Genomic DNA, 24,976 nt, shown 5'->3' with positions numbered 1-24,976 from the left:
CGACTCCTCTGGTAAAGTTAACGTTCATACATATCTTTCTTTTATCCACTCTCATAAATTCGATGTGCGGATTCCAAAATTGGTTATTTGCTTATAAAACCATAGTGCGACTTGATTTAGCTAATACACTTGAGATTCACATTAGAATTGGAAAGAATTATGAAAAAATAAAATTCGGAAACATGCATAACATTATCCATATTAATGAAAATTGTTCTATATTATACGCGAATCTCAAATGTTTAACGTCGCACTATGAGAGAAAGTGCCCCAACGAGAGACTTGTGATTTTGAGAATTTTGGCCATGTATGTAATTTTTTCATGCATCTGTAATAGATTTTTGCAATTTTTATTTAGTGTAGTTTTGTTTTAAAATTATAAATACTTTATAATTATTTATGCTTATAACGTACTGCCGACTATGACTACTATCAAAAGTCATGCACATCTAATAAAATCTTACTAATACTATAGAATAATATTTTGTAATTACCAGAAACCCAAAATATGATGAACTAAAAATCTAAAAAGTCAAATCAAATAGCATATATGATGGATATGTGAAGGAATAATTTACTATAAACGTAGGTTATCATTTTCCAAATATTTTATTCTATACTACTCCTATTTATTAGATTCTTATTGGTCCAAACTCAACTTTTGTAAATGGCGATATTATTCGTTGTCTCTCGGCATCATCAGAATATATGTCTCTTACTTTATCAAAATTGAGTTTTGCAAGTACTAATGTAACTTTTATCAAATCTCTATATTTATCCTTTTTAAAAATCATATACCATCCACTAGAATATAAAGTATATGTATAGTATATACCTCTCTAGATGTTTATAGAAATAGTTTCACTTTCAATAATGAATAAATTCTACCATCCTATTCATTGGGCATATTCACACACTTTATTATCTCACATATCATACATAGCTTCTTGAATATACACGGAGTCATAGTAAATAAGCATCAATTGGGCTATTCTACTCGCATGTAACCAAATAATATTTTGCATAATAATTTTAAAGAACGATTATAATTTAGATACCTTAATCTGTACATTATGAATTTATACTTATTTAACACTCCTACTAAATAAATCTGAAATTTTGCTTGAACTTAAAATGTGGTAAACCATTACTAACTTTATGTTCGAGAATTGATATGTACGTACATAATATTTTGTTTTTAATAGAGAGAAAAAAAATGAGAATACCAAGCATCGATATAAATATAAAATGAAAAAATGGAAATAAATGCATTAGGCTATGAGCAATTAATGACACAATATTTTAATTAATCTTATGTGTAATATACTCCCTCCGTCCCGCTTTAGCAGTCTCAGTTACTTTGAGCACTCGTTTTATAAAAATGATAATAAATAGTTAAAGTGGAAAAATGGTAAAGTAAGAGAGAGAATAATATAGATAGGAGTGCTCAAAAGTAACTGAGACTGCTAAAGCGGGACGGAGGGAGTAATTATTTAATGACCAAATGTGTAATTACTTGATTTGGGAATTGGTCATTTATGTATCAAGATTTAGAGACAAAAATATTGCATAATAATTCAAAGCATATTTATAGATTAAAGAATTAAATTAGGAATAAGAGGTGAGATGACTATTTTTGGTGGATAAAAAGGCACATAAATTGGCTAATTGATATGGTCCAAAAAAAACTCAGTATTTTTTAACTTTAGCCCAATTATCAAGTGCTCAGCCCAATAAGGTAAAACACCTAGCCCAACAAGGTAAAACACTTCATCCTCTTCACACATAATGATGAATCATTATGATTCTTCTATGTAACCTGACTTGACCAAAAACTTAATTTCTGTCCAAGGTTGCACAAGCTGTGTTTGCATCTTGATATTTAGTTAGTTTATTTGTAGCTACTTATCAAAACCCATTACAAGTTGATCAATTTTGAAGGTAGTTCACCTAAATATGGAGATCTTAAAGAAATGGTAAATACCAACATTTTGGTAAGTTTCTACCCAAATTACTCCAATAATTTATGGTTACCTTTACCAATTACCAGAGCTCTTTCTCCATTTTGGAAAAGTGAATAGTATTTTACCCAAGACACACCATTTTTAAATAGTTCCCAAACTACCAATTTGGTCCCTTATCAGCTGGCACAGCTTGCATTATTGACACATCACAAACATAAATATGTAAAGTCCCCACTAAAATTGATTTCCTTATTCTTGTTCAATACACCCATTAAAATAGAGTTGCAAAAAGTAACATGAAAATATTACTGCAACTTTTAATGCCTTTTGTATACCAAACACCCACAAGCAACCATGATGAGTTATGGCCTTTTTCCATGTAAACTTTTGTTCCATTGCCATTTTTTTCAAGGGTGAGAAGAGTTGTGGTGAAAAACAATTACTACTACTAAAAAGGCATTTTATTTCATCATTGTCCTCAATCTTCTTCATCACCATTTCTTCCTTTTTCACTATTATTTCTTGAGGTCCCATTTCTGTTGCAGTCAAAACTCTTTATTTGCATGGGATTCTTTTACTTCTGCAATATATTAGTCTCACATTTTAGTCAATTGCCTTTTAGGCCTATAATGATATCTACTACTACTATATACTGTATTAAGAATTCAATAAATGTTGTTAGAAATATAATTTGTGTAATAGTCAAAGCCATTATGTATAAACATGTGAATTAAAATGCTAATCTGGCTTTAATTTGAGTGTTTATTACTTATGGTTCGTTCACAATTGCCTCTGTTGGTGTATCTGTTTGTATGTTTCTACATTACACAAGTATATATGTCACTACTAGTAGAACATTTTATGAATGTCTGTGTTAAAATATAATATGATGATAAGTTGATAACAAACAATTCTGTTATGCTAAAACTAACAAACACAAATTTCAAGTAATAGTATAAAATTTTTGTGAACTTTTTTGGGTTCACGCGTAAATGTGATCAGACCAAGTTATAAATTTATTATAGATGTACCAAAACGACAACATTTTATTGTATTCATTTTCTATACTCTATATAAATTGCAATTATGGGGTCAACCTTCTTTGATAGTTGATGATAATGACAATATTTCATTTTCTTATGTTTCATGTACTTCTCCTGACTTCACCAACTTCACATGGACTTTCATCAACGACCAATTCTTCACAAATTCGACACGAATAAGGACAAGTGAGAAAAGTGTAAATTGTGAAAATTATATAGTACAATTAGCCATTTAGATTTTTTACCAATTCAAAACCATTTATTTATTTGTTTCATTTGTAGTCATTTTTCAAGAATAAAAAAATTATGTACATATGTACGTTAACAAGAATTTTTTTTTTAAAATACTAGTAGTAAAAGATAAAGACTTCAGAGAATGGATTTTCCATTATTAGGTAGGTAATATTGATCAAAATGATCCGAAAATGTGAAATTGGCTAAATTTCAATTAAATTTATTATTTTACTCAGTATTTTAAATATTTGAATAACTTGATGTCTTAAACTTGACATAAAATTGTAGCAGCACTACTTTTTTTCTTATATAAAAAAATAATTTTACAACCCATCACAAAATAATGTCATTTAATTTGTTTTCAAAAACCATCATACCAAAACTAACTTGTCAAAATTCATGCAAAATTCATAACTTGTCAAAATGTCATTTGTTTTCAAAAACCATCATACCAAAACAAATAATTTTACTAATTAACTGGATTTCAACTGATGCAATTAAACTCTATTTTATACACACATAAACACAGATTATTAATTAGGGTATCTCAATAGTTTTTATAATAAGACTAGACTTAACTCAACAAAATTTCATGAAACACAATGCTTGAAAAACCATAAAAGACAATAAACAATGAAAAAATCAATTGTGTTTGAATCAATCATCTAAGTGGTTGGTAGTGACTCGATAATCATACAATTTATTTAGTCTCTAATAATTTTCTGCAATCATGAAAAACAAATGTTGACTTTTAGCGCCAATTCCATCAATCTTCCAACAAGATAATTTCCTCATAATAATAATCATCATCATGATATATTTCTTTACTAAATGTCTTAATGTTAGCTTGAAAAATCACACCATTAAAAAATAAAATACCACTTGAAACTAAATTTTATTGTATTATTTTTATCACATAAATAAAAGAAATAATATTGTATTTTCAAATGCCAAATATTTATCCAATTTGACCCGCGTTTTCTAGTTAAAGACGTTTCTTCTTCTCACCACCGTTGACGGCGGAGCCACCACAACCTCCTCCGCCATGGGAAACTGCAACGCGTGCATCCGAGCCCCCGAAGCCTCCCCTTCCACCCCCACCCCTTCCACCCCAAAAGCCAACCGAAAAGCGCGCGAGCGCCACCCCAATCCCTACGCCCAATCCCCGTCACCGGCGAGAGTCCTGAAGGACTTCATCCCGCGCGCCAAAATCTCCGACAAGTACGTCCTCGGCCGCGAGCTCGGCCGCGGCGAGTTCGGCGTGACATACCTCTGCACGGACCGCGAGACGCGCGAGGCGCTCGCGTGCAAGTCCATCTCGAAGAAGAAGCTGCGCACCGCCGTCGACGTCGAGGACGTGCGCCGCGAGGTCGCCATCATGTCGAGCATCCCCGACCACCTCAACGTGGTGAAGCTGCGCGCCACCTACGAGGACGCCGAGGCCGTGCACCTCGTCATGGAGCTCTGCGAGGGCGGGGAGCTGTTCGACCGGATCGTCGCGCGCGGGCACTACAGCGAGCGCGCGGCCGCCGGCGTGGCCAGGACGATCGCGGAGGTGGTCAGGATGTGCCACGAGCATGGGGTTATGCATCGCGATTTGAAGCCGGAGAACTTCCTATTCGCCAATAAGAAGGAGAATTCGGCTCTCAAGGCTATTGATTTTGGATTGTCTGTGTTTTTCAAGCCTGGTGAGAGAATCTCTTTCCTCTTCTTCTGTAGAATTAGGTATTAAATTCGCTAAATTCACGAAGCTGTTTTTCATTTCCCCCCTTTCAATTTGGGGGTTTTGGTGTTCTTCTCTCCAGTGAGCTTGGTGTGTGTTATTTTCCCTACAATTCGATTGTTTCAGTGATTTTTGAATTCTCCTTTTGGCTTTGTGGCAGTAATGGTAAACTTTTTTCACTCAATTCCTATCGATTTCTGGTAATTTATTATATTTGATAATTGAATGGTTTATCTGCAATCTAAAGTTCATACCAACTACTAACATAAATAAAAATTGGATCAGGCTAAAGCTTATATCTCTACTATAAACTCTTGAGCTCTTTCTTTAATGAAGAAATGAATTTGAACCAGGTGAGAAGTTCTCTGAGATTGTGGGAAGTCCATACTACATGGCGCCGGAGGTGCTGAAGAGAAATTATGGGCCCGAAGTTGATATCTGGAGTGCTGGTGTGATTCTTTACATTTTGTTATGTGGAGTTCCTCCTTTCTGGGCAGGTGGTACCTCTTCTTCCTCTGCTCCTTCTTCACTCGATTTAACACGGTTTTGCTGAGTATATCTACACGAAAACTGTGCTTTTTTAGAAACCGAGCAAGGTGTTGCACTGTCAATCCTGAGAGGAGTGATTGATTTCAAGAGGGAACCATGGCCTCAAGTTTCTGAGAGTGCAAAGAGTCTTGTTAGACAGATGTTGAATCCAGACCCGAAAAAGCGGCTGACTGCCCAGCAAGTTCTTGGTGAGTATCGCATCGATTACTGTTTGAAAATGATGATGTTTCAGGCTGCGAGAGGAAAAGATGCATATAGCGTGCAAAACTGTGAACTTTCTAAAAAAGATTTAGGATGTGAAAAGCAAGTGTTAAAGGAGCAATAATAATAAAGAAAAGAGAGGTGTTTTCAGATATTAGTTTGCATAGACATGTACAGCCTGTATAGTGATCATGGTGTTTTTGCGCAAACTTTGCTGATTTTATAGCTTCCAGCAATGGAATCGTCTGTGTGCTCGAGTCCTCTACTATCCGATAGCTGATAGTGTGTGGCCATAGGAAATGGTTAGAGTGTGGGGAGGTAATTTTTGAAATCAGATCAAAAGTGAAAAGCCCTATTCTCAGCTCTAAAATGTTAAATTTTCCAGATATAATTCTTCAAGATTAGACCACTGGATAGTTTATTCATCATATCTAGTATATTAGGTTAAATAATTGGAAACATTAATACTTCTTCACTGAAACTTGTAGGAAGATTAAAGAACTGGCCTTTGGATAATCTTAAATTCCAGTTTAGTGGCAAGCTAACTAAATGCTCCTATATCAACTCGAATTGGGTTCTGTTTTTTTAACTAGTTTCGTGTTCACTGGGCACTGTTGAGCTGTACCAGAGTCTACTGAGTTGCCCTATAAACTATAGTTAACCTATTATGAAATGGAGACGAGAGAGCATACTAGACGTGATCTTTTTGCTGCATTTGGCTCATGTGACGGCTCTGACCCATACTTGTTTCCTTTATTGTCTTTGTTAGATCACCCGTGGATACAAAACGCCAAGAAAGCTTCGAATGTTCCACTTGGGGACGTTGTAAGGGCAAGGCTCAAGCAATTCTCTGTCATGAATAGATTCAAGAAGAGAGCATTGAGGGTGAGTATAGCATACTCATACTTTTGTGGTCATTATTAAAGGATTGGTTGGTAAATGAATAGAACTGGTATATATAGAAATGGTCTCGATGTATAGACGAGAGGTCATGACTATATCTTAAAAGTTGATTTTTTTTCATATAACTGAATAGGTGATAGCAGAGCATTTATCTGTTGAAGAGATGGAAGTAATCAGAGACATGTTCGCTTTGATGGATACCAATAACGACGGGAAGGTTACTTTCGATGAGCTAAAAACTGGTTTAAGAAAAGTTGGTTCTCAGCTGGCTGAGGCTGAAATGAAGTTGCTGATGGATGTGGTAATAATCATACTCTTTTTATGCAGTCCTACATTGTATAACTTGTTAGGTAGCAAGGCCTAACAGAATGATACATATAGGCTGATGTGGATGGAAACGGAGTATTGGACTACGGGGAGTTTGTCGCGGTCACCATCCACTTACAGAGGATGGAGAACGACGAACACATTCGCAGAGCATTCATGTTCTTTGACAAAGACGGGAGCGGTTACATAGAACTAGACGAACTACGAGAAGCTTTAGCCGATGAATCAGGAGAGACCGATGCTGAGGTGCTCAATGACATCATGCGAGAAGTCGACACTGACAAGGTGATATAGAATACATAAGCATGTGTTGGATTACTTTTGATGAATCTAAGCTAAGCAATCATCGCTCTTATTTCAGGACGGTCGAATCAGCTATGACGAGTTCGTTGCAATGATGAAGACTGGAACGGACTGGAGAAAGGCGTCTCGACAATATTCAAGAGAACGGTTCAAGAGCTTAAGCGTTAACCTGATGAAAGATGGGTCTCTGCTGCTGCAGGATGGCTTCTCTGGCCAAACTGTTGTAGTTTAAAAGGTTTTCCTAACCATCAACTATCACGCTACGCCTCTGTATTTCTCGTCGTCTTAACTTGAAGCGAAGCGATCCCGTCTTGCTCGAATCAAACATCCTGAAAACACAAAGCTTCTCAAGTGGAGGAGCTTCACCATTCAGGTAGGATACGTAATCTATGTAATATGTTTGTGTTTTCGCATTTTTATCATGTTTGTCATGTATATAGTGTGCCCTTTTTTTTTTAACACCATAGTTGATTTTTGTTGATTGGAAATGTTAAAGATGCATGGTTTTTTGTGAATATGACACAAGAAAGAATTTCAGGGAATTTGTGGAAGTGAGATCAAGTTATTTATATTGTCATCATTTATTTATTATTTTGGCTATGTTAATAGTAATTAGGAGTATTAATTAATTAGTTGTTGGCCAACACATAAATTATACCATGTTATTAACGTTAGGACTTAGGAGTTAAGACAATATGCTCTCTTTACTATTCACATGTTGAAACCTAACCCTCTCATATCATATTTAATACTAGTATTCTTTTTAATTATTTTCCTCCGAAATGTACATGTGAATCATGACACGCCTATATTTATTTATTTTTTAATTTTTATAGAATATTTATATTTTATGCAAACTACTATGTCAAAATTCCTTTTAATTATTAAACCATCTAAAAATAATTTTGTGAATAAATTTTAGAAAATATAATCTCTATCTATCTTTTAAAAATATATTTCAGATTGAATATATCTCAACAAATATATTTGCTCGTATAATTCACGTGGTATCTTTCTTTTAATGTTGCAACAGTGTAAAAATGGTTCCGCAAATTAGTACGGTTCAAAAATCAAAATATAAGAAAGAGAAAATGATAAGAATAAAAAAAAGATCTTTTATTTTAGTGATGTTTCAAACACCAACAAAAATCTTGAATCTGAGAAAGATAACACAGAAGCCCGTCTAGCTCAGTTGGTAGAGCGCAAGGCTCTTAACCTTGTGGTCGTGGGTTCGAGCCCCACGGTGGGCGCTTCGTTTTTTTATTCAAACTCAATTTTCATGGTTTTTTTTAATGTCAAACACACCCTTGCATCATTAATTTATTTGCTTTTTGATATTTGACATTCGACTTTTAATCATTAATTACTCGCAATAATAGAATGATACACATAGTCACCTATTTACGTCGTTATCAAAAATAGAATATACAGTACATAATTATATCCTACAAAGTTTTTACTATTAAGTATAATACAAATATTAAAAATGCACTTTTATGAGTATAATATTTCATAAATGCACGTATTAATGAAGCAGCTATGTAACAACTGTAGCACCTATTATAGCTCATAAGTTGATACTACTACTATTTAATACAAACCTTGAAAAGTATATGCATATATGGATTAAATAGGAGGAATTGATGCCTTATTTTCCCTAAACATTGTTGCATGCGGTTATAATATTTATCCCGATTTTATCTAATTATATTATGTAATGTACTCTATTTTTTCTTACATTCGACACCACCTTGTTCAAAGTAACATGATGTAATAGTTGATGTTGTATACACCTAAAATAAAATAAAAGTTGAATACTGGTTAGGAAAGTAAACATTTGTAAATTGGAACAAGTTAGGCCTTCTCTCATCAAACTAGTACTAATTTTGCTAATATGAGATTTAACACACTATTAGCAAATAGCAAGTCAAATATAAACAATTAATTAACCATATTCATGCATACCTAACCTACCTACATAAAAAGAACTTCAATCTAGCTAGCAAAGAGTAATGCATTTCGATTAGGAAATTATGTAAATTTGAGTTCATGCATTTCAATTTTCTATAAATGGTTTGTTAACTATTTATATAAAATCCAGATTATTGTGTAAAATTAGGTACTTTAACAAATGCACTTTTAATCCATGTTATAATATTTAATGTGTGATTGTGACATTGGTTTATAGTGAACTTAAATTTAGAGTCGTTCATATAGCCACAAAAAGAGGAGTACATAACTAATTGTGTAAAAATAACTCTACATATAAAACGTGATATAGCCTTGAACATTTATAAAATAATCATAATGGTCATGGCTGATATGACAATGAAAATAAACAGTTCGATACTATAAAAAACATTAATACAAAATTGCTTTCGATTTGCACATAAAATTCAACTACGATGTGGATACGTTTTCAATAATATACTGAAAAATGAAATAAAAACAAAAAATATAATCCCTCTCCCTAAAAAATATAAATGGTGAGCACGTATGCCTATTGTATATCTATCTGGAATTAGATTAAATCCCATTTCTTATTTCTTCTTTGAATAGAAGTTTTTCTAAATGCATTAAGCAAATAGATACAAAATTGTAATAAAAATATGGACATCCACTTTCCACGCATATTATCTTGCAACTTTTTTCTTTCAAGCAAAATATACACACAAAAAATGACACATAAGAGTGTATTTAATAGTAGTAGTACTAGTTTTCAATGTATTTGAATATGTGACTTGATCTTACTAGTAATCACTATAGGATAATATCGTATTTTCCTTAATAGGAAAATATAATAATGATGATTATAGCTTATTAAATAATAAGAATACTACTAATGGAGACGCTATAATTAGAGCACCCGCAACGCTGTGTCGTTGCGGTGCCTAGGCCGTTCCGGAGGAACGGTTCCGCGGCGGCACGCGTTGCAGCCGCCGTGTCGTCGCCAAACCGTGCCCATGCCGTGCCGGGTGTCGTTGCCGCGACCCGCGGCACGACACGTTCCGCCACGCGCCGAGGCGACGTGGCGGCCTCCCATTCGACGCTTGACGCCCACTCGCTGCTCCGCGAGTGAGTTTCGTCACGTGACGCAATAATTCATTTTTAAAAAAAAAAATCAAATTCAATTAAAAAAAAAAATTGCAACGGTATTGTTACCGTTTTTTTAGCTGTTTTGTAATTTTTTTATTTACTCTATAAATACTCCTATTTCATATTCATTTCACTCACAAACACACATCTATTCCTCTCAAATCCTCTCTATTTCCGCCCCAATTTTCATCTCAAATCAACTATGTTTTTCTTCTCCCAAATTTAATCAAATTAATGGATCCTTTTGAACAAATGCGTCAAATATTGGAACAATCACTTGAAGAAGATCGACGACGGGAAATTGGTTCGACCCCGAATCCCCCGGAAGCTCAACCGCAAGTAGTCCGCCTCGAAGTGGAGCGCATCCGTCTATACAAGAACGGTTATCTATTCGTGCAAGGACAGGCGACTGTAGCGCCCACACCCAACTCCAACATGATCTAATTGAGCATATTTGGGCAAACTTTGGCGGATGAAATTATTAAAATTGTGTAATTTTATTTTTTTAGGATTTTAATTGTGTGTTTTTTATTTTTTTTTAAGTTTAAGTTGTAACTTTGTTTTAATGTTGTGTGTTTTTTAATAAAGTGTGTTTGTTTTTTTATTAAAGTGTGTTTTTTTAATTGAATTGAGTTGGAAATAAAAATAAAAAATGAAATTGAATGAATAGTAATTTAAGGAACGGTTAAGGAACGGATGGTTGCAGGTTCTGTTCCTTAGTTAATGAATGAAGTAAAAAAGTACAGTGGGACCCGCAAATAGTAGTTTAAGAAACACTGAAACGGTTTAAGAACGGTATAGGAACAGCGTTGTGGATGACCTTAAGCCTATAAGTCTATAACACCTAACAAAAGGAGGAGAAGAAATAAGTTAAATAACTGATTAATTTAATGCTGTCAAGTAGTATCAAGTAATAGAATTATGAGTGATCTTGAATTTGTGATACGTTTCCATGAAAATGTCATAAATAATGAGTTGTGGTAAGTCATTGTAGTCACAAACACGTGGTGCAGCGCAATGACATTGATATTTTCGAACCCCAGTTGAAAATTTAAAAATAATCTGAATTGAACTCTTGATTTTTATGAGATGGCTAGGGTTCAATTTATAAATGTAGTAGTAATACATATTCGAGTACCAAAATTCAAGAATAATTTTTAAATTACATATATACTCCATTTGTATGATCACCAACTTTCCATTTCAATTTATCATAATTAAAATAACTAATTATTAAAAATAAAATATATTTATTTTTATTTTATTCTTTCCTCACTTAACACATAAAACAATACTGATAACATTCTATAGATGATGTCCAAAAAAGATGTCATCCACGGGAGATGGAAGGAGTATGTATATTCTCTCGTTTTTGATACAACGGGCTCTTAGTGGAAGACTTGCACGACAGACTATTAGCTCAGTACTACAACGCACCCTTGATGATTGTGTATTTGTGCATGGGCTGCAGGAACTTCCCACCATATGAATAATTTAATATGTTAATCAACACCTGACTCAAATATGTAGATATTAAAGTCACAAATTAACATGTACTTTCATTATAGTTTGAAATTGAATTTATAGATAAAATGATGTACTAGTGTAATCTAATATAGGTTCAATTTTAGATTCATTCCAACATTTGAAAAGCTATCATTTAGTTGTATAAAATTTCAACATAAATTAAATTTATATTAGTATATAAACTGCAATTTAATCGGTGAAATTATCAGAAGCAATAACAATCTGTATTAATGAAAGTCAACACATGGCGTATCAAAATTTTCTACTAATTTCAACAACTTCTTGGTCTACAACCAAATCAAACCAAACCAAACCAATCAAAATATTTTACACTTCAAACTGTTTTTACTCTTTGAAGTGTTAAGTTTCCGAGGAAAAGATAATAGATGTGCACACCACACTCCAAAACATGGTTCCCATAAATCAGGCATCCTTTTCCAGCAGAAAAAATGGACCACCTTAAAATATTGCAGCAAAAAAACGCCCCGACACTCCGGCCCGACATCATATGAGGGGGTTAAATTAGGGTACGCAATAGCTCGTTAAGGGGAGCCATCTCCCAAGGCCTTACACTTGTACCTGAGAGATGGAAGCCAGGCTCATTGCAGAAAGATCTGCTCCTTCGTTGCCAACTGTGCTGCCCCGTGGGCATACCACTTTAAAATATTGGTATGAAACTATGAAGAGAGAGAAAGAGATACGTGGGACAGTAGTGAAGAAGTCTATGTTTCAGGGTGCAAGATTATTAAAATAATAGCTATGACTGATTTCTTCTGCTGTAGAAAACTCAGAAACGATGGTTCTATTTCTATGCTGCAAATTGCAATTTTAAAATCACAGTAACAGTGCACAGTGAGATCCACAAAGAATTCGAATTATTTATGTAATTGCCCTATTAATTGCTGCTCTACTAAGATTTATGCATTCTAGGAGTAGTATTTTATGGAATTATTCCAAGAAATGGAAAAATGACACTAAAAAAACAGAGGAAATTAACGAGTAGGGTTTCAGAGCCCCATGTGCAGTTTTATTTGCTGCTGCTCATAAATTCAATAAAGATTCAACCTTTATCCCTAAATCCATCTTTCACCATAAATCAGCCAAAAAATAATATCGAAAGCTTTCACTTTATGTTATGCAGTAATAATGTGTACAAATGTTGATGCTTGATGGTTCAAATACCTAAAAGCTAACCCACCAAAATAAGGAAAGTGAAAAAGATTTTTTTTGTTCATTTTTAAAAGAAAAGCCTGTTCTTTAACATATAAATAATGGGAAATGCAAATAAAAGAGACAAAGGTTATGCTCTACTGTAACTGATAACAGCGGTTTCAAAGATTTGGTGTTGGTGGGTGAGCCTCATTGTTGCTCTTGAAATCTTGTTTTCTTATTCTGCTCAAGTTTGAGTTGTTGTTTTTTTCATCTTGGCTGCTTCACAACTTCCAACAAATTTGCCTGCTTTAACAGACTTCTTGTTCATGGTGGTCCTTGGATAGTTATTGATTTGTAAGAGGGCTTTTTGTTAAAGAAGAAAGTTTTCAGATTTTCAAGATGGGAGAGAAGCCTGAAGCTCTTGATGCTGTGTTGAAGGAAACTGTTGATTTGGTAATGGATCTGATAGCTGGAATTCAAGATTTTGGTGATTGTGGGGTGTGCTAGCTTCTTTAGTTTCAAGCTGTGGCAAATGGTTTCACTGTGTGTGTGTTTTTGCAGGAAAACATACCCATTGAGGAAGTATTTGAGAATCTAAGATGCACCAAAGCAGGTCTCACAACCAAGGCTGCTGAGGAGAGATTGGTCATTTTTGGATACAACAAGCTTGAGGAGAAGAAGGTTTTTGAATGCTCACTGCAACTTTTGCTCTTTGTTTCGTTCCTTTCAATTCTGATTTTTGTTAAAAGATTTTTTTTTTCGTTTTCTACTTTTATCTGCTTTGTGTATTTAATTCTTGTGAAGTAATGTGGTTCACGAGCTCTCTGGGTCTTAATTAAGCTTTTAACCTCTGCCTCCATTTTTCAACCTGTCTAAATTTGAGATAGTTCAGCTCCAAATGATCTATTGTTCAATGTTAAAGGTTTAAACCTTGACTGTTGGTGTTTCTCTCTCTTCATTTGAATCAATGATTTGTTTTTGTTTTTGTTTGCGTCATTATCTAACTTTCATATTGTCCCAGGAAAGCAAATTCCTCAAGTTTTTGGGGTTTATGTGGAACCCTCTCTCATGGGTTATGGAAGCTGCTGCTATCATGGCCATTGCTCTTGCAAATGGAGGGGTTCGGACCTGATTCTACCTATTTTGTTTCTTCCTTTTCTTGTTTTGAAGAGACATATTGATTCTTTGTGTAATTTTGGCAGGGCAAGCCTCCGGATTGGCAGGACTTTGTGGGTATCATCACTTTGCTTGTGATAAACTCAACAATCAGTTTTCTTGAGGAGAACAATGCTGGAAATGCAGCAGCTGCTCTCATGGCCCGTCTTGCTCCAAAAGCCAAGGTCTGTTACTATTTTTATTCTGGATTTTCTGATGCGTAGTTGTGTGTTTTTCGAGGTCATCTGATCGATGGTGGTTGTGAAGGTTCTGAGAGATGAAAGGTGGAGCGAGGAGGAGGCATCCATATTAGTGCCTGGTGATATCATCAGCATTAAACTGGGAGATATCGTTCCTGCTGATGCTCGTTTGCTTGACGGTGATCCACTGAAAATCGACCAGGTGTGTGCCCTCTCTTTGTGGGCGTTCAGCATTCATGCTAAGATAGTCTTTTGCTCTTTAACTGGGTTAATGATGTGCTTGTTCAGTCTGCTTTGACGGGCGAGTCCCTTCCTGTGACGAAGGGCCCAGGGGATGGCGTCTACTCTGGATCCACCTGCAAACAGGGAGAGATCGAGGCTATTGTTATTGCCACTGGAGTTCACACCTTTTTTGGGAAGGCAGCACACCTTGTTGATTCTACTAATCAAGTCGGGCACTTCCAGAAGGTGAGTTTCTTTAGTTGCCGATAGTCATTCCGGATCGCCCCAAACGCTATTTTATGGAAAATATGAATTTCCCAATAATTTTTGTGCTCTCAGGTTTTAACTGCTATTGGAAACTTTTGCATATGCTCTATTGCGGTGGGGATGATCATAGAGATCATCGTCATGTACCCTATTCAACATAGGAAATATCGCCCCGGGATTGACAATCTTCTGGTACTGCTCATTGGAGGAATTCCAATTGCCATGCCGACTGTTCTTTCAGTTACAATGGCCATTGGTTCTCATCGTTTGGCTCAGCAGGTGCGCGTTATTCTTATCATAATGTTGATTAAATGCTTCTCTAGTGATTTCAGTATGTAACGAGATGTTTGTCCGTGCAGGGAGCTATCACAAAGAGAATGACTGCTATAGAGGAGATGGCAGGTATGGATGTCCTTTGCAGCGATAAGACCGGGACTCTGACTCTGAATAAGCTTACCGTTGACAAGAATCTAATTGAGGTCAGTGATTCTTCACCCTTCTCTCACGATTATGCCTTCATTGCTCTATGTTAATAAGATTGAAAATTTGTTCCTCTGTCAATTCTGTGCATAGGTTTTCACCAAAGGTGTTGATTCAGATATGGTTGTTCTTATGGCTGCTCGAGCATCTCGAACAGAAAATCAAGATGCGATAGATGCAGCTATAGTTGGAATGTTGGCTGACCCGAAAGAGGTATATTTACTCTTTGTCATGTCCTATAACGAAAAATACTGGTTTCAATGTTGCTGCAAGCTACTTAAACTATGTAATGAACAGGCTCGTGCTGGAATTCGAGAGGTACACTTCCTTCCTTTTAATCCCACTGACAAACGGACAGCATTGACTTACATAGATGGTGAAGGAAAATGGCACCGGGTCAGTAAAGGTGCACCGGAGCAGGTACAATCCTTAGTCTTATTTATCTGGTTTTTTGTTTTTCGTATGATGGAAATGCTAATTTCCGCCATTCCTCCAGATTCTACACCTTGCACACAACAAGTCAGAAATAGAGAGAAGGGTTCATACTGTGATCGACAAGTTTGCTGAACGAGGTTTAAGATCACTTGCAGTGGCATACCAGGTATGCATTTGCATCATTCCGTGTAATCTGTACATATTGAACTACGATGCTTTACTGTAGCTTGAGGTGCAACTGATGCTCGTTCTTGCAGGAAGTTCCTGAAGGAACCAAAGAGAGTCCTGGAGGCCCGTGGCAGTTCGTTGGTCTCATGCCTCTTTTTGATCCACCCAGGCACGACAGTGCGGAAACTATAAGAAGGGCTTTAAATCTCGGAGTGAATGTTAAAATGATAACAGGTAAATTTTTTATTGCAACTTTATAGAAATATAAAGACTTGTTTTTTATTTGGTAAATCAGAGTTTCATTTACAATGATGAGGATCCAATGAAAAGATTATCATCAAGTTGTGCTTGTTTTCGACATGTTTTCTTGAATTATAATGGCTTGATGGTATGTTTTGATAGGGGATCAACTTGCTATCGGAAAGGAAACAGGACGGAGGTTGGGGATGGGAACCAACATGTATCCTTCGTCGGCTTTGCTGGGACAGAACAAAGACGAATCAATTGCTTCTCTACCTATCGATGAACTCATAGAGAAAGCTGATGGTTTTGCTGGTGTCTTCCCTGGTAAAGTTTTTGATCATTCATCATATTAAACAGCGTATACCCAAATTTCTTATTACTCACTTACCGGTTATGTATGTTGGCTAGAGCACAAATATGAAATAGTGAAGCGGCTACAAGCGAGGAAGCATATATGTGGAATGACTGGTGATGGAGTAAACGACGCTCCTGCTCTGAAGAAGGCCGATATTGGAATTGCTGTTGCTGATGCGACTGATGCAGCTCGCAGTGCTTCTGATATTGTACTTACGGAACCTGGCCTCAGTGTCATTATTAGCGCTGTTTTAACTAGTCGTGCGATCTTCCAAAGGATGAAAAATTACACGGTACTCCCTACCCTCGATGTTCTGACATTTGAGTTCAAAGTCATGACTTAGGAGCAAAAAAACCATTTCTGTGTTTTGTGGGTTCTAACCTATTTCACATTCCCGTCCTTCGCAGATTTATGCTGTTTCTATAACAATCCGTATTGTGGTACGTTATATATGCTCCATTCTTCTTTGGTCAGGTTCCTTCTACTATTTGTTACATCTCAAACCTATCTCTGATGTCTTCCTCCATTTTTTTTTGCTCTTCTTTGTTGTTATTGTCGTTGTGCACCAGCTCGGTTTCATGTTGTTAGCCCTGATATGGGAATTCGACTTTCCTCCTTTTATGGTGCTGATCATTGCAATTCTCAATGATGGTTTGCTCTCTCGTCTCTCTTTCTCTCTACACACACATACATTTTTAGTGCTTCTCTTGATACTTCTGGTGCAATGCTTACGGTGAAGGTACCATCATGACCATATCGAAAGATAGAGTGAAGCCGTCGCCTCTTCCGGACAGCTGGAAGCTTTCCGAGATTTTCGCAACTGGAGTCATTCTAGGTGGTTACTTGGCAATGATGACTGTGATATTCTTTTGGGCAGCATACAAAACAGATTTCTTCCCGGTACGTTGATCTCGCCTGTTTAGGTTTTGTGAAGCTATTCTCCGAGCTTATTCTTTACTGTCGGACTTGTAACACCCCTTACTCGATTTTGAATAAATATGCGGGAACGTCTTACGACCAATTTTTAGTTGCAAAAATCATTTCATATATTTGTTCCATGCATTTTTAAGTGTTTTAAAGTCTTGTTCCTTATGTATATGCTCTTGTTCAACATAGTTTTTTCTGATCTTAATTGCCAGAGAGTATTTGGGGTGTCGACCCTCGAAAAGACAGCAACCGACGACTTCCAAAAGCTCGCTTCAGCAATATACCTTCAAGTGAGCACCATCAGCCAGGCTCTAATATTCGTTACAAGATCCCGAAACTGGTCATATGTTGAGCGTCCCGGTTTGTTGCTCGTGGCAGCGTTTGTGGTTGCACAACTGGTTAGCAAAATTCTTTTACCTCCAATCCAATTTGTTCGAAAACGCCTTGATATCCGTAGTTGACTAAAACAGGTTGCCACTTTGATCGCGGTGTATGCCAACTGGAGCTTCGCAGCGATTGAAGGGATTGGGTGGGGCTGGGCAGGGGTGGTCTGGCTTTATAACATCATCTTCTACATCCCGCTCGATATCATCAAATTCTTGATCCGTTACGCCCTCAGTGGAAGGGCTTGGGATCTTGTTCTTGAGCAAAGGGTGAGTTATTCTGCTTTTCTTGATTGATTTCTCACTTTCTTTCTAATGAGGTTTTATGTGTTGCAGATTGCTTTCACCAGGAAGAAGGATTTCGGGAAAGAGCAACGTGAGCTGAAATGGGCGCATGCGCAGAGGACTCTCCACGGCCTACAAGTACCCGACACCAAATTGTTCAGTGAAACGAACAACTTCTCCGAACTCAATCAGTTGGCTGAGGAAGCAAAGAGGAGAGCCGAGATTGCTAGGTAATAATGCTATACACATTTATGTTTAAAAATGGCTTATCCGACAAAATTGATGTTGATGGAACGTTGTGTGCAGGTTAAGGGAGCTGCATACGTTGAAGGGGCATGTGGAGTCCGTGGTGAGGCTGAAAGGCCTCGACATAGATACGATTCAGCAGTCGTACACGGTATAAGAAGATTTGAGGATGGGTGCAATTGAAGTAGAGATTTGATTTGAGGTGAGGCTTGCAGTTGCATCCAAGCACAAGTGTGTAATATTTAAGATACTAATGTTAGAAGTGAATGTTCATATAAACATGGAAGAGTTTAGTTTGTGTGTGTTTCTGTTTCTGTTTCTGTTTCTGAGGCAGTGGTAAAAACCTTCAATATTGCTGTCTGTGTAAATGGAATAACAGAGTAGATCTAGTTCGATTTTATAGGAAATTAACTATACACCAAAATGTAGACACAGAGATTAGAAACTATGGATACAAAGTTCCAATTTCACAACATTTCTTTTCACCAATCTCATCCACCCTAAATACAAAACCAAATTTGTCACACAACTCTTGAATCCAAATCTATATCTATAATGTCCCTGTTACTCATCTCATGCTCAACACTCCCCCCACTCCCTTTATAATTATACCACCTCGCACACATCACAAAATACCCAAAATTCAAAGCACAAAGCGCCGCAATGAGATAGTAAAAGTAATCCAACCTCCCCTGATTCAAATCCTCCGGCAGCCAGTTCCCCGCCGCCGACCCCTCCGTCATTCGATGCACCACCGTGATCAGCAGACCGTTCACGTAGTTCGCGGCCGCGGACCCAAGGAAGAAAAACGCGCCCGCGATGCTCCTCATATTCTCCGGGAACTGCTTGTAGAAAAACTCCACCTGCCCGATGGCCGAGAACGACTCCGCCAAGCCGGCCAGCACCAGCTGCGGCACCAGCCACATCGCCGACATTGAAGACACTGCGCCGCTGTGGCCGCTGGCAACCGGCCGGTCGCCGGCGGCGAGAGCGCGGCGGCGGTCTTCGACGATGGCGCCGACGAGGGACTCGACGATGGTGAGGAAGATGCCGACGCCGATGCGCTGGAGGACGGTGATGCCGCCGGGTTTGCCGGTGAGGCGGCGGAGGAGGGGGACGAAGGCGCGGTCGTAGAGGGGGACGAAGAGGGTGAGGGTGAGCATGGAGAAGATGTTGTAGGTGGCGGGGGGGATTTGGAATTTGGTGCCGCGGCGGCCGAGGTGGCGGTCGGACTGCATGGCTTGGAAGACGATGTATTGCTGCTTCTCGCCGACGTGATAGAGGATCGCGGCGGCCCAGATCGGGATCACGCGGAGCACGCACTTCATCTCCTCGACTTGCTGCAGGCTGCACAGGCGCCACGGGTTCGCCGCGGAGCCGTCGGGGTTCATCTCGTCGCCGCCGGTTATGATCGCCGCCTTGTCCAGAAATCTGTTGGCAATTATGTAATTATTTATTTAATGAAAGAATAATATAATAGCTATTTAAATAATAAAATTTTGTATAATAGTATTAGAATTATAATGTTTTTAAAAAAATTAATTATTTTTTCCGTTTACTAATTTTTTGTAGTAATTATTAAAACGAGATTATTTTTTAAAAATAGTAAAGTAAAAACGAAAAAGGAAAACATAAGAGAAAATAGTTTCATAAATCACCATCAAAAATACATTTCATATACAGATAAAATAATTGCAAAACTATGATTTTACTTCTATCAATTTTTTTACTATTATTAGAGTTTGACTCCAAAGTAAGTTTCTGTTTTTAACGGTGTTATTGTCATAATTATTTTGGGGGCTAAACCCTAATATTTAATGATGGTAGTTTTTGGAGTGACACTAAAATAAATTACTCCCTCCATATCATAAAAATATGTAACACTGAAATTAATACACTATTGATAAAGTAAGAGAGATGACGAAAAATATAATTAAAGTAATATTAGTGGATAATATGATCTAGTACATTATTATTAACGTTTAATGAGTTGTAATGATGGACTATAGTGGTATAAATTATAAACAAATTGATGTATATGAATAATGAGTTGGGGAGAACTTTCCATAAATGGAAATGCCCATATTTCAATAGAACGAACGAAAATGAAAATTTTGCAGATATTTTTATGGGACGGATGAAATTATACGAAAATGATTCGAGTTTATCCAAATCAATTGATTATAAAGTTGTGGTATTTGAGGATTAGTTAAACTGATCTACTTAAAGAAGATTGCATCTCAGAAACACACATGTGTAGTGTGTGATGTTATTTTGTGACATCGCATATAAATGAATCTTAAACAAATGTAACTTTAAATCTTTCTCATGTGTTCACTTTTTAGAGTAAAAATTGACTATGATTTTCTAAAGTGAGTGGTGGAAAGTTAAGATTTTAGCTAAGCACTTTTAAAAAGTGAGATTGGCTGGGAATTTTCAACTTGCTCTTTTTTCTTGTCGGAAGATTTACCTTACGAGTTCTGATGTAAACGGATTAATGGTATTAGAATTATAATAGTAGTATTTAATTTTACAGGTATAATATGTTAACAATACCAACATTTTAGAGTAGAAAATTAGAGAAAATATCATGCATTTATTTTATTTTACTCCATTTGATAAGGCAAATATCATGCAACTATTGATTTAGTAGTGGTGGTGCTTGCACTAGTGGTGTGGGTTGGTACATGTAGATGTAGGACCAGTTCCGCAATAAAATATTAATAATTATTAATATTATTATTATTCCATCAAACTATAGTTTTTAGATTCCAAAAGAAAAAGTTAGATTTGATTCCCATATTTAATAATATTCCCTAATTAAGTTAATTAAAGAAAAACATAACAAAACAAATTAAACACTTACCGGAACTGATCGGTATAGGGCAGCTTCGAGTTGATGGACTTGGGCGGCATGTACTTGTAGAGGCTGATCCACGGCTGCTTCGGCGGCTTGAGCCGCCGCTTCTTCACGGCAACCGCCACCACCTGCGCCAAGCTGGTGAGGAAACTCCCCTCCGGCCTCACTATCACATATATCTTAGTCCCGAGGAAGAACAACAAGCAAGAGATCAGCATGAAGAGCGTCGGGATCGCGAGCCCGATCGACCAGCTGATGTCCGACTGCACGTAGACGACGAGAGTCACCGACACCATCTGCGCGAACGTCAGCGTGAAGAAGTACCAGTTGAAAAAGCTGTCGATCCCCCTCTTCCCGGCCTCCGTCTTCGGGTTGAACTGGTCCGCCCCGAATGCCAGGTTGCAAGGCCGGATCGCGCCCGCGCCCACGATCATCAGCCCGAACCCCAGCAGCAGCACCGTCATCTGCCACGGTGTCGCCCCCACGCACTGTGCCGCTTCCGGGGCGCAGCGCGGTGGGTGCAGCCCCTTGAACACCGCCGTCATCGTTATCACCAGCAGACCCTGGTAGTTATCACCAAAAGACGTCATTTTGTAATAGATGTATTCAATTTTCGAATATCATACTCCATCTGTCTATGAAATAAGTTTACATTTTCCATTTCGGAGCATCCAAAATTTGAAGTGCATATTTTTTTCGATAAATGGACTCCAAACTCAACTAAATAATTACAATCACGTCTCGCTATAAAGTTAATATTCCATCTGTTCTTATGTAGTAGAGACATTTCTTTTGAGTACGAGATTTTATAAAAATTGTGTTAACTAAGTTAAGTGGAGTGTGAAAAAATTGACTCAACGATAGTAAAACAATCCAAAATGAAATAAGACCCAATTACAGTAAAACAATCCAAAATGGAATAAGACCCAATTACAGTGAAACGAAACGGAGCGAGTCCTGTGAGACTCACATTACCTACCTTTTTCAATCTACTTTCTTTTTCATATAACTTAAAATCCGCACTTAATTAAAATAAGACTTTAAATCATGGACATAGTGAGTATAATTGATTGAAAGTTAACCAAAATTCGTGATTTAAATGAATACGAACCAGGAAGGAGGCGACGGAGCCGAACCCGAGGGTCTTGTAGCGGCCGAAGTAGGTGTCGGAGAAGAAAGCGCCGAGGAGAGTGGCGAAGTTGGTGGTGCCGCCGAAGATGCTAAGAAGCGTGGTTGCGGAAACGCGCGACATGTTGAAAACGGTGGTTAAGTATACCTGAAGATTAGCAAGCGTTCCCAACGCTCCAAGCTTCTCAAACGTCTCATTCCCTATCAAAATTCAAAACACACAATTAATCTTCGTAATCAATTGAAGAAGAATGAAATAAACAAAGAAAAATGGATTAATTAGTGTACCAATGATGTAAGGCATGGCTCTGATTCCTCTGTAATTAACCTCAGGCTCATCGTCATCTCCGACCACAATTTCCTCATCGTTGTTATCCTTGTGGCGGATCTGAGATCCGTCGCCATTTTCTCTCTCATTTTCCGCCATTTTTTACGATGTGAGAGGAAATGGCAATGGAAGAGCATTAGCTCAGAAGCGTGGGCGATTTGTTAACGTTGTCTGGCCGGGAATATATAATGAAATTAACCTGTCTTTGTCGTCGGCAGGGCACGTTTTCTGTAGAAAAAAATATTGTGTGATGATGACGAAGGGTGGGTGCGTGCACATGAGGTATTTGCTGAAACGCCAAAATTTGGGAGTGGAATTTTGTGAGAAAATTGGGAGAAATTGGGGATTTGGATCGTGGATTGATGATTGATTATCCATCTACAGTGTTGTTTCACACAGTAACTGAATTAGTTTAGGAGGTAAGTTTGACTCCCGATAAAGATTAGGATAATTGTAGTTGTAAAATATAATGCTCCTATTTTATTTATTTGTTAAGTAATTAATCTCTATGTGTCAGAACATGTTTCATCTCGTTACGATTTTGGTAATTTTTTTTGCTGAGCTTTATTTCATTTTTATGTTTAATTTAGTGTGTATGGATGTTGTCACTATAAATGTGATTCATAAATAGGAATAATTGGTGATTTAATACATGGACCATGCAGACTGTCAGGAATGCTGTTCTTGGGAAGGCAACTTTCGTCAAACTAAAATGGATATATCTAATTATTTTCTCAATTTAATTAATTTTGGATTGGTTCCATTTTGGTTTATCTAATTTGGAGATAAATTTGACCAATTGTTACAAAGGTGAATAACTTGAAAACAATTTTCAGAAAATAAAAATCAGCAAGTTAATTTTTGCTTACAAAGCATCTTCTTGATTTAGAATCCCGAGGAGTTAGGTATGGCTGCCGAGGAAGACATGATAGGCATAGGTTTTTAACGATGGAGAATAAGAGTATCCGCATCTGTGCTCTTGACAACGAGCACGGATGTGGGCCGGACCCACTTTTACTCCTTGCTCTTAGGCAAGAGCACAAACACCCACATCCGTGTTCTTCCACAAGGACATGCTCAAGGGTTCCACCATTCTATTATTCAATTTAAATAAAAACATTTCTACAATATTAAAATGCATTAAAAATAACTGGAATAATATTACAAATTACAAAAAAATTAAAAATTACATAATTAAAATCCTAAAAATTAAAAATTACATAATTAAATTCATAAAATTAAAAAAACTCACTACTCGTGGCCGAATTTCGCCAAAATGGATGATGAATGTGTGTATTTATAGATGATTTTGGGATTAATTTTTTTAAAATTTCAAAAAAATTTCAAAAAAATGGTAATAAAATCTGTATATTTTTGGGAATCCATTTTTATTTTAATTTTTGGTATTATTTTTGATTTTTTTATAAAAAGAAAAAAAATGCCAACGGCCAATAGAAACGCGCCATGTCGCCCTGCTTTGCTGGCACGGACGTGCTCTTAGCTAAGAGCAGCGTCATGCCAGCGGCGGACAGGGTGTTCTTGCCAGTGGCACGGACGGACGGACAACGGTGTGCTCTCCTCTATGGATGCTCTAAGAATTGTGCTAGAGTTTTGTCAAAAAATTGGGGAAGAGACTTTAAATACTCTATGGATAATTTCATAACTTAAAAAAAAAATTTATCAGAACATTTTTGATTGAAAATTGAATTTTTCGGTCTTTCATTACCGAAAGATTAAGTCATTTTTATTAAAACATCAAAACAATCAGACAAAATGATATATTTATCCTTTAATACTGGATAAAACTTTTGTTTTTAAAAAATTGTTAAAAGGAAAGGTTTTATAATTTACTACCTCCGTCCCTGAAAATTTGTCCCAGTTTTCCATTTTCGTTTGTCCCCCAAAATTTGTCCCATTTCACTTTTTACCATTTTTAGTCATTGACCTCATATTCTACTAACTCTTTCATACTCACATTTTATTATAAAACTAATATATAAAAGTAGGTCCCACAATCCACTAACTTTTTCAACTCACTTTCCATTACATTTCTTAAAACCCGTCAAAGTGGGACAAATTTTTGGAGACGGAGGTATTAATAATAGAATAGTACCAAACCGCCCGCTAATTATCGGCATGTACGTACATTTGTGGGCCTAAGGAAAATCACAACTTGAATTACGTTATGAAAAAAACTTGAATTAATTTATGTTCATAGTAATCTTTTTTTGTCATCAGGTTTCATAAAAAATACTGCCTCCTTTACTAGATT

The 24,976-nt window shown here is 36.8% G+C and overlaps 3 protein-coding genes and 1 non-coding gene across 4 annotated transcripts; 3 read left to right on the top strand and 1 right to left on the bottom strand.

The window, feature by feature from the left end:
- The first annotated feature begins 4,271 nt into the window (after window positions 1-4,271).
- LOC121787549 (calcium-dependent protein kinase 10-like) lies at window positions 4,272-7,824 on the top strand. Its single transcript, XM_042186321.1, has 7 exons — window positions 4,272-4,929; window positions 5,318-5,461; window positions 5,549-5,701; window positions 6,484-6,599; window positions 6,751-6,918; window positions 6,999-7,229; window positions 7,306-7,824. Exons 1-7 carry the CDS (start codon window positions 4,287-4,289, stop codon window positions 7,477-7,479), a joined length of 1,629 nt encoding a protein of 542 aa, XP_042042255.1. The 5' UTR covers window positions 4,272-4,286; the 3' UTR covers window positions 7,480-7,824.
- A 600-nt stretch (window positions 7,825-8,424) lies between these two features.
- Window positions 8,425-8,497, top strand: TRNAK-CUU. The gene has a single exon. It is a non-coding gene; the product is annotated as a tRNA-Lys (tRNA).
- Window positions 8,498-13,064: 4,567 nt separating this feature from the next.
- On the top strand, window positions 13,065-18,795 carry LOC121787933 (plasma membrane ATPase 3). Its single transcript, XM_042186777.1, has 22 exons — window positions 13,065-13,218; window positions 13,338-13,475; window positions 13,584-13,703; window positions 14,044-14,142; window positions 14,225-14,362; window positions 14,445-14,579; window positions 14,666-14,845; window positions 14,939-15,145; window positions 15,226-15,345; window positions 15,440-15,559; window positions 15,644-15,766; window positions 15,843-15,947; window positions 16,039-16,183; window positions 16,352-16,516; window positions 16,601-16,839; window positions 16,955-16,987; window positions 17,117-17,198; window positions 17,287-17,447; window positions 17,687-17,872; window positions 17,945-18,127; window positions 18,194-18,372; window positions 18,449-18,795. Exons 2-22 carry the CDS (start codon window positions 13,422-13,424, stop codon window positions 18,543-18,545), a joined length of 2,871 nt encoding a protein of 956 aa, XP_042042711.1. The 5' UTR covers window positions 13,065-13,218; window positions 13,338-13,421; the 3' UTR covers window positions 18,546-18,795.
- A 19-nt stretch (window positions 18,796-18,814) lies between these two features.
- LOC121787934 (protein NRT1/ PTR FAMILY 2.11-like) lies at window positions 18,815-23,092 on the bottom strand. The gene is made up of 4 exons (XM_042186778.1): window positions 22,665-23,092; window positions 22,360-22,577; window positions 21,255-21,811; window positions 18,815-19,819 (listed from the first exon to the last, which is right to left on the bottom strand). The coding sequence occupies exons 1-4, from the start codon at window positions 22,801-22,803 to the stop codon at window positions 18,910-18,912; spliced, it is 1,824 nt and encodes a 607-aa protein (XP_042042712.1). The 5' UTR covers window positions 22,804-23,092; the 3' UTR covers window positions 18,815-18,909.
- Between the last annotated feature and the right edge of the window lie 1,884 nt (window positions 23,093-24,976).

Source organism: Salvia splendens, chromosome 22 (assembly GCF_004379255.2).
Source record: "Salvia splendens isolate huo1 chromosome 22, SspV2, whole genome shotgun sequence".
Lineage (NCBI taxonomy): Eukaryota > Viridiplantae > Streptophyta > Magnoliopsida > Lamiales > Lamiaceae > Salvia > Salvia splendens.
This window is presented reverse-complemented; position numbering and strand designations above follow the sequence as displayed.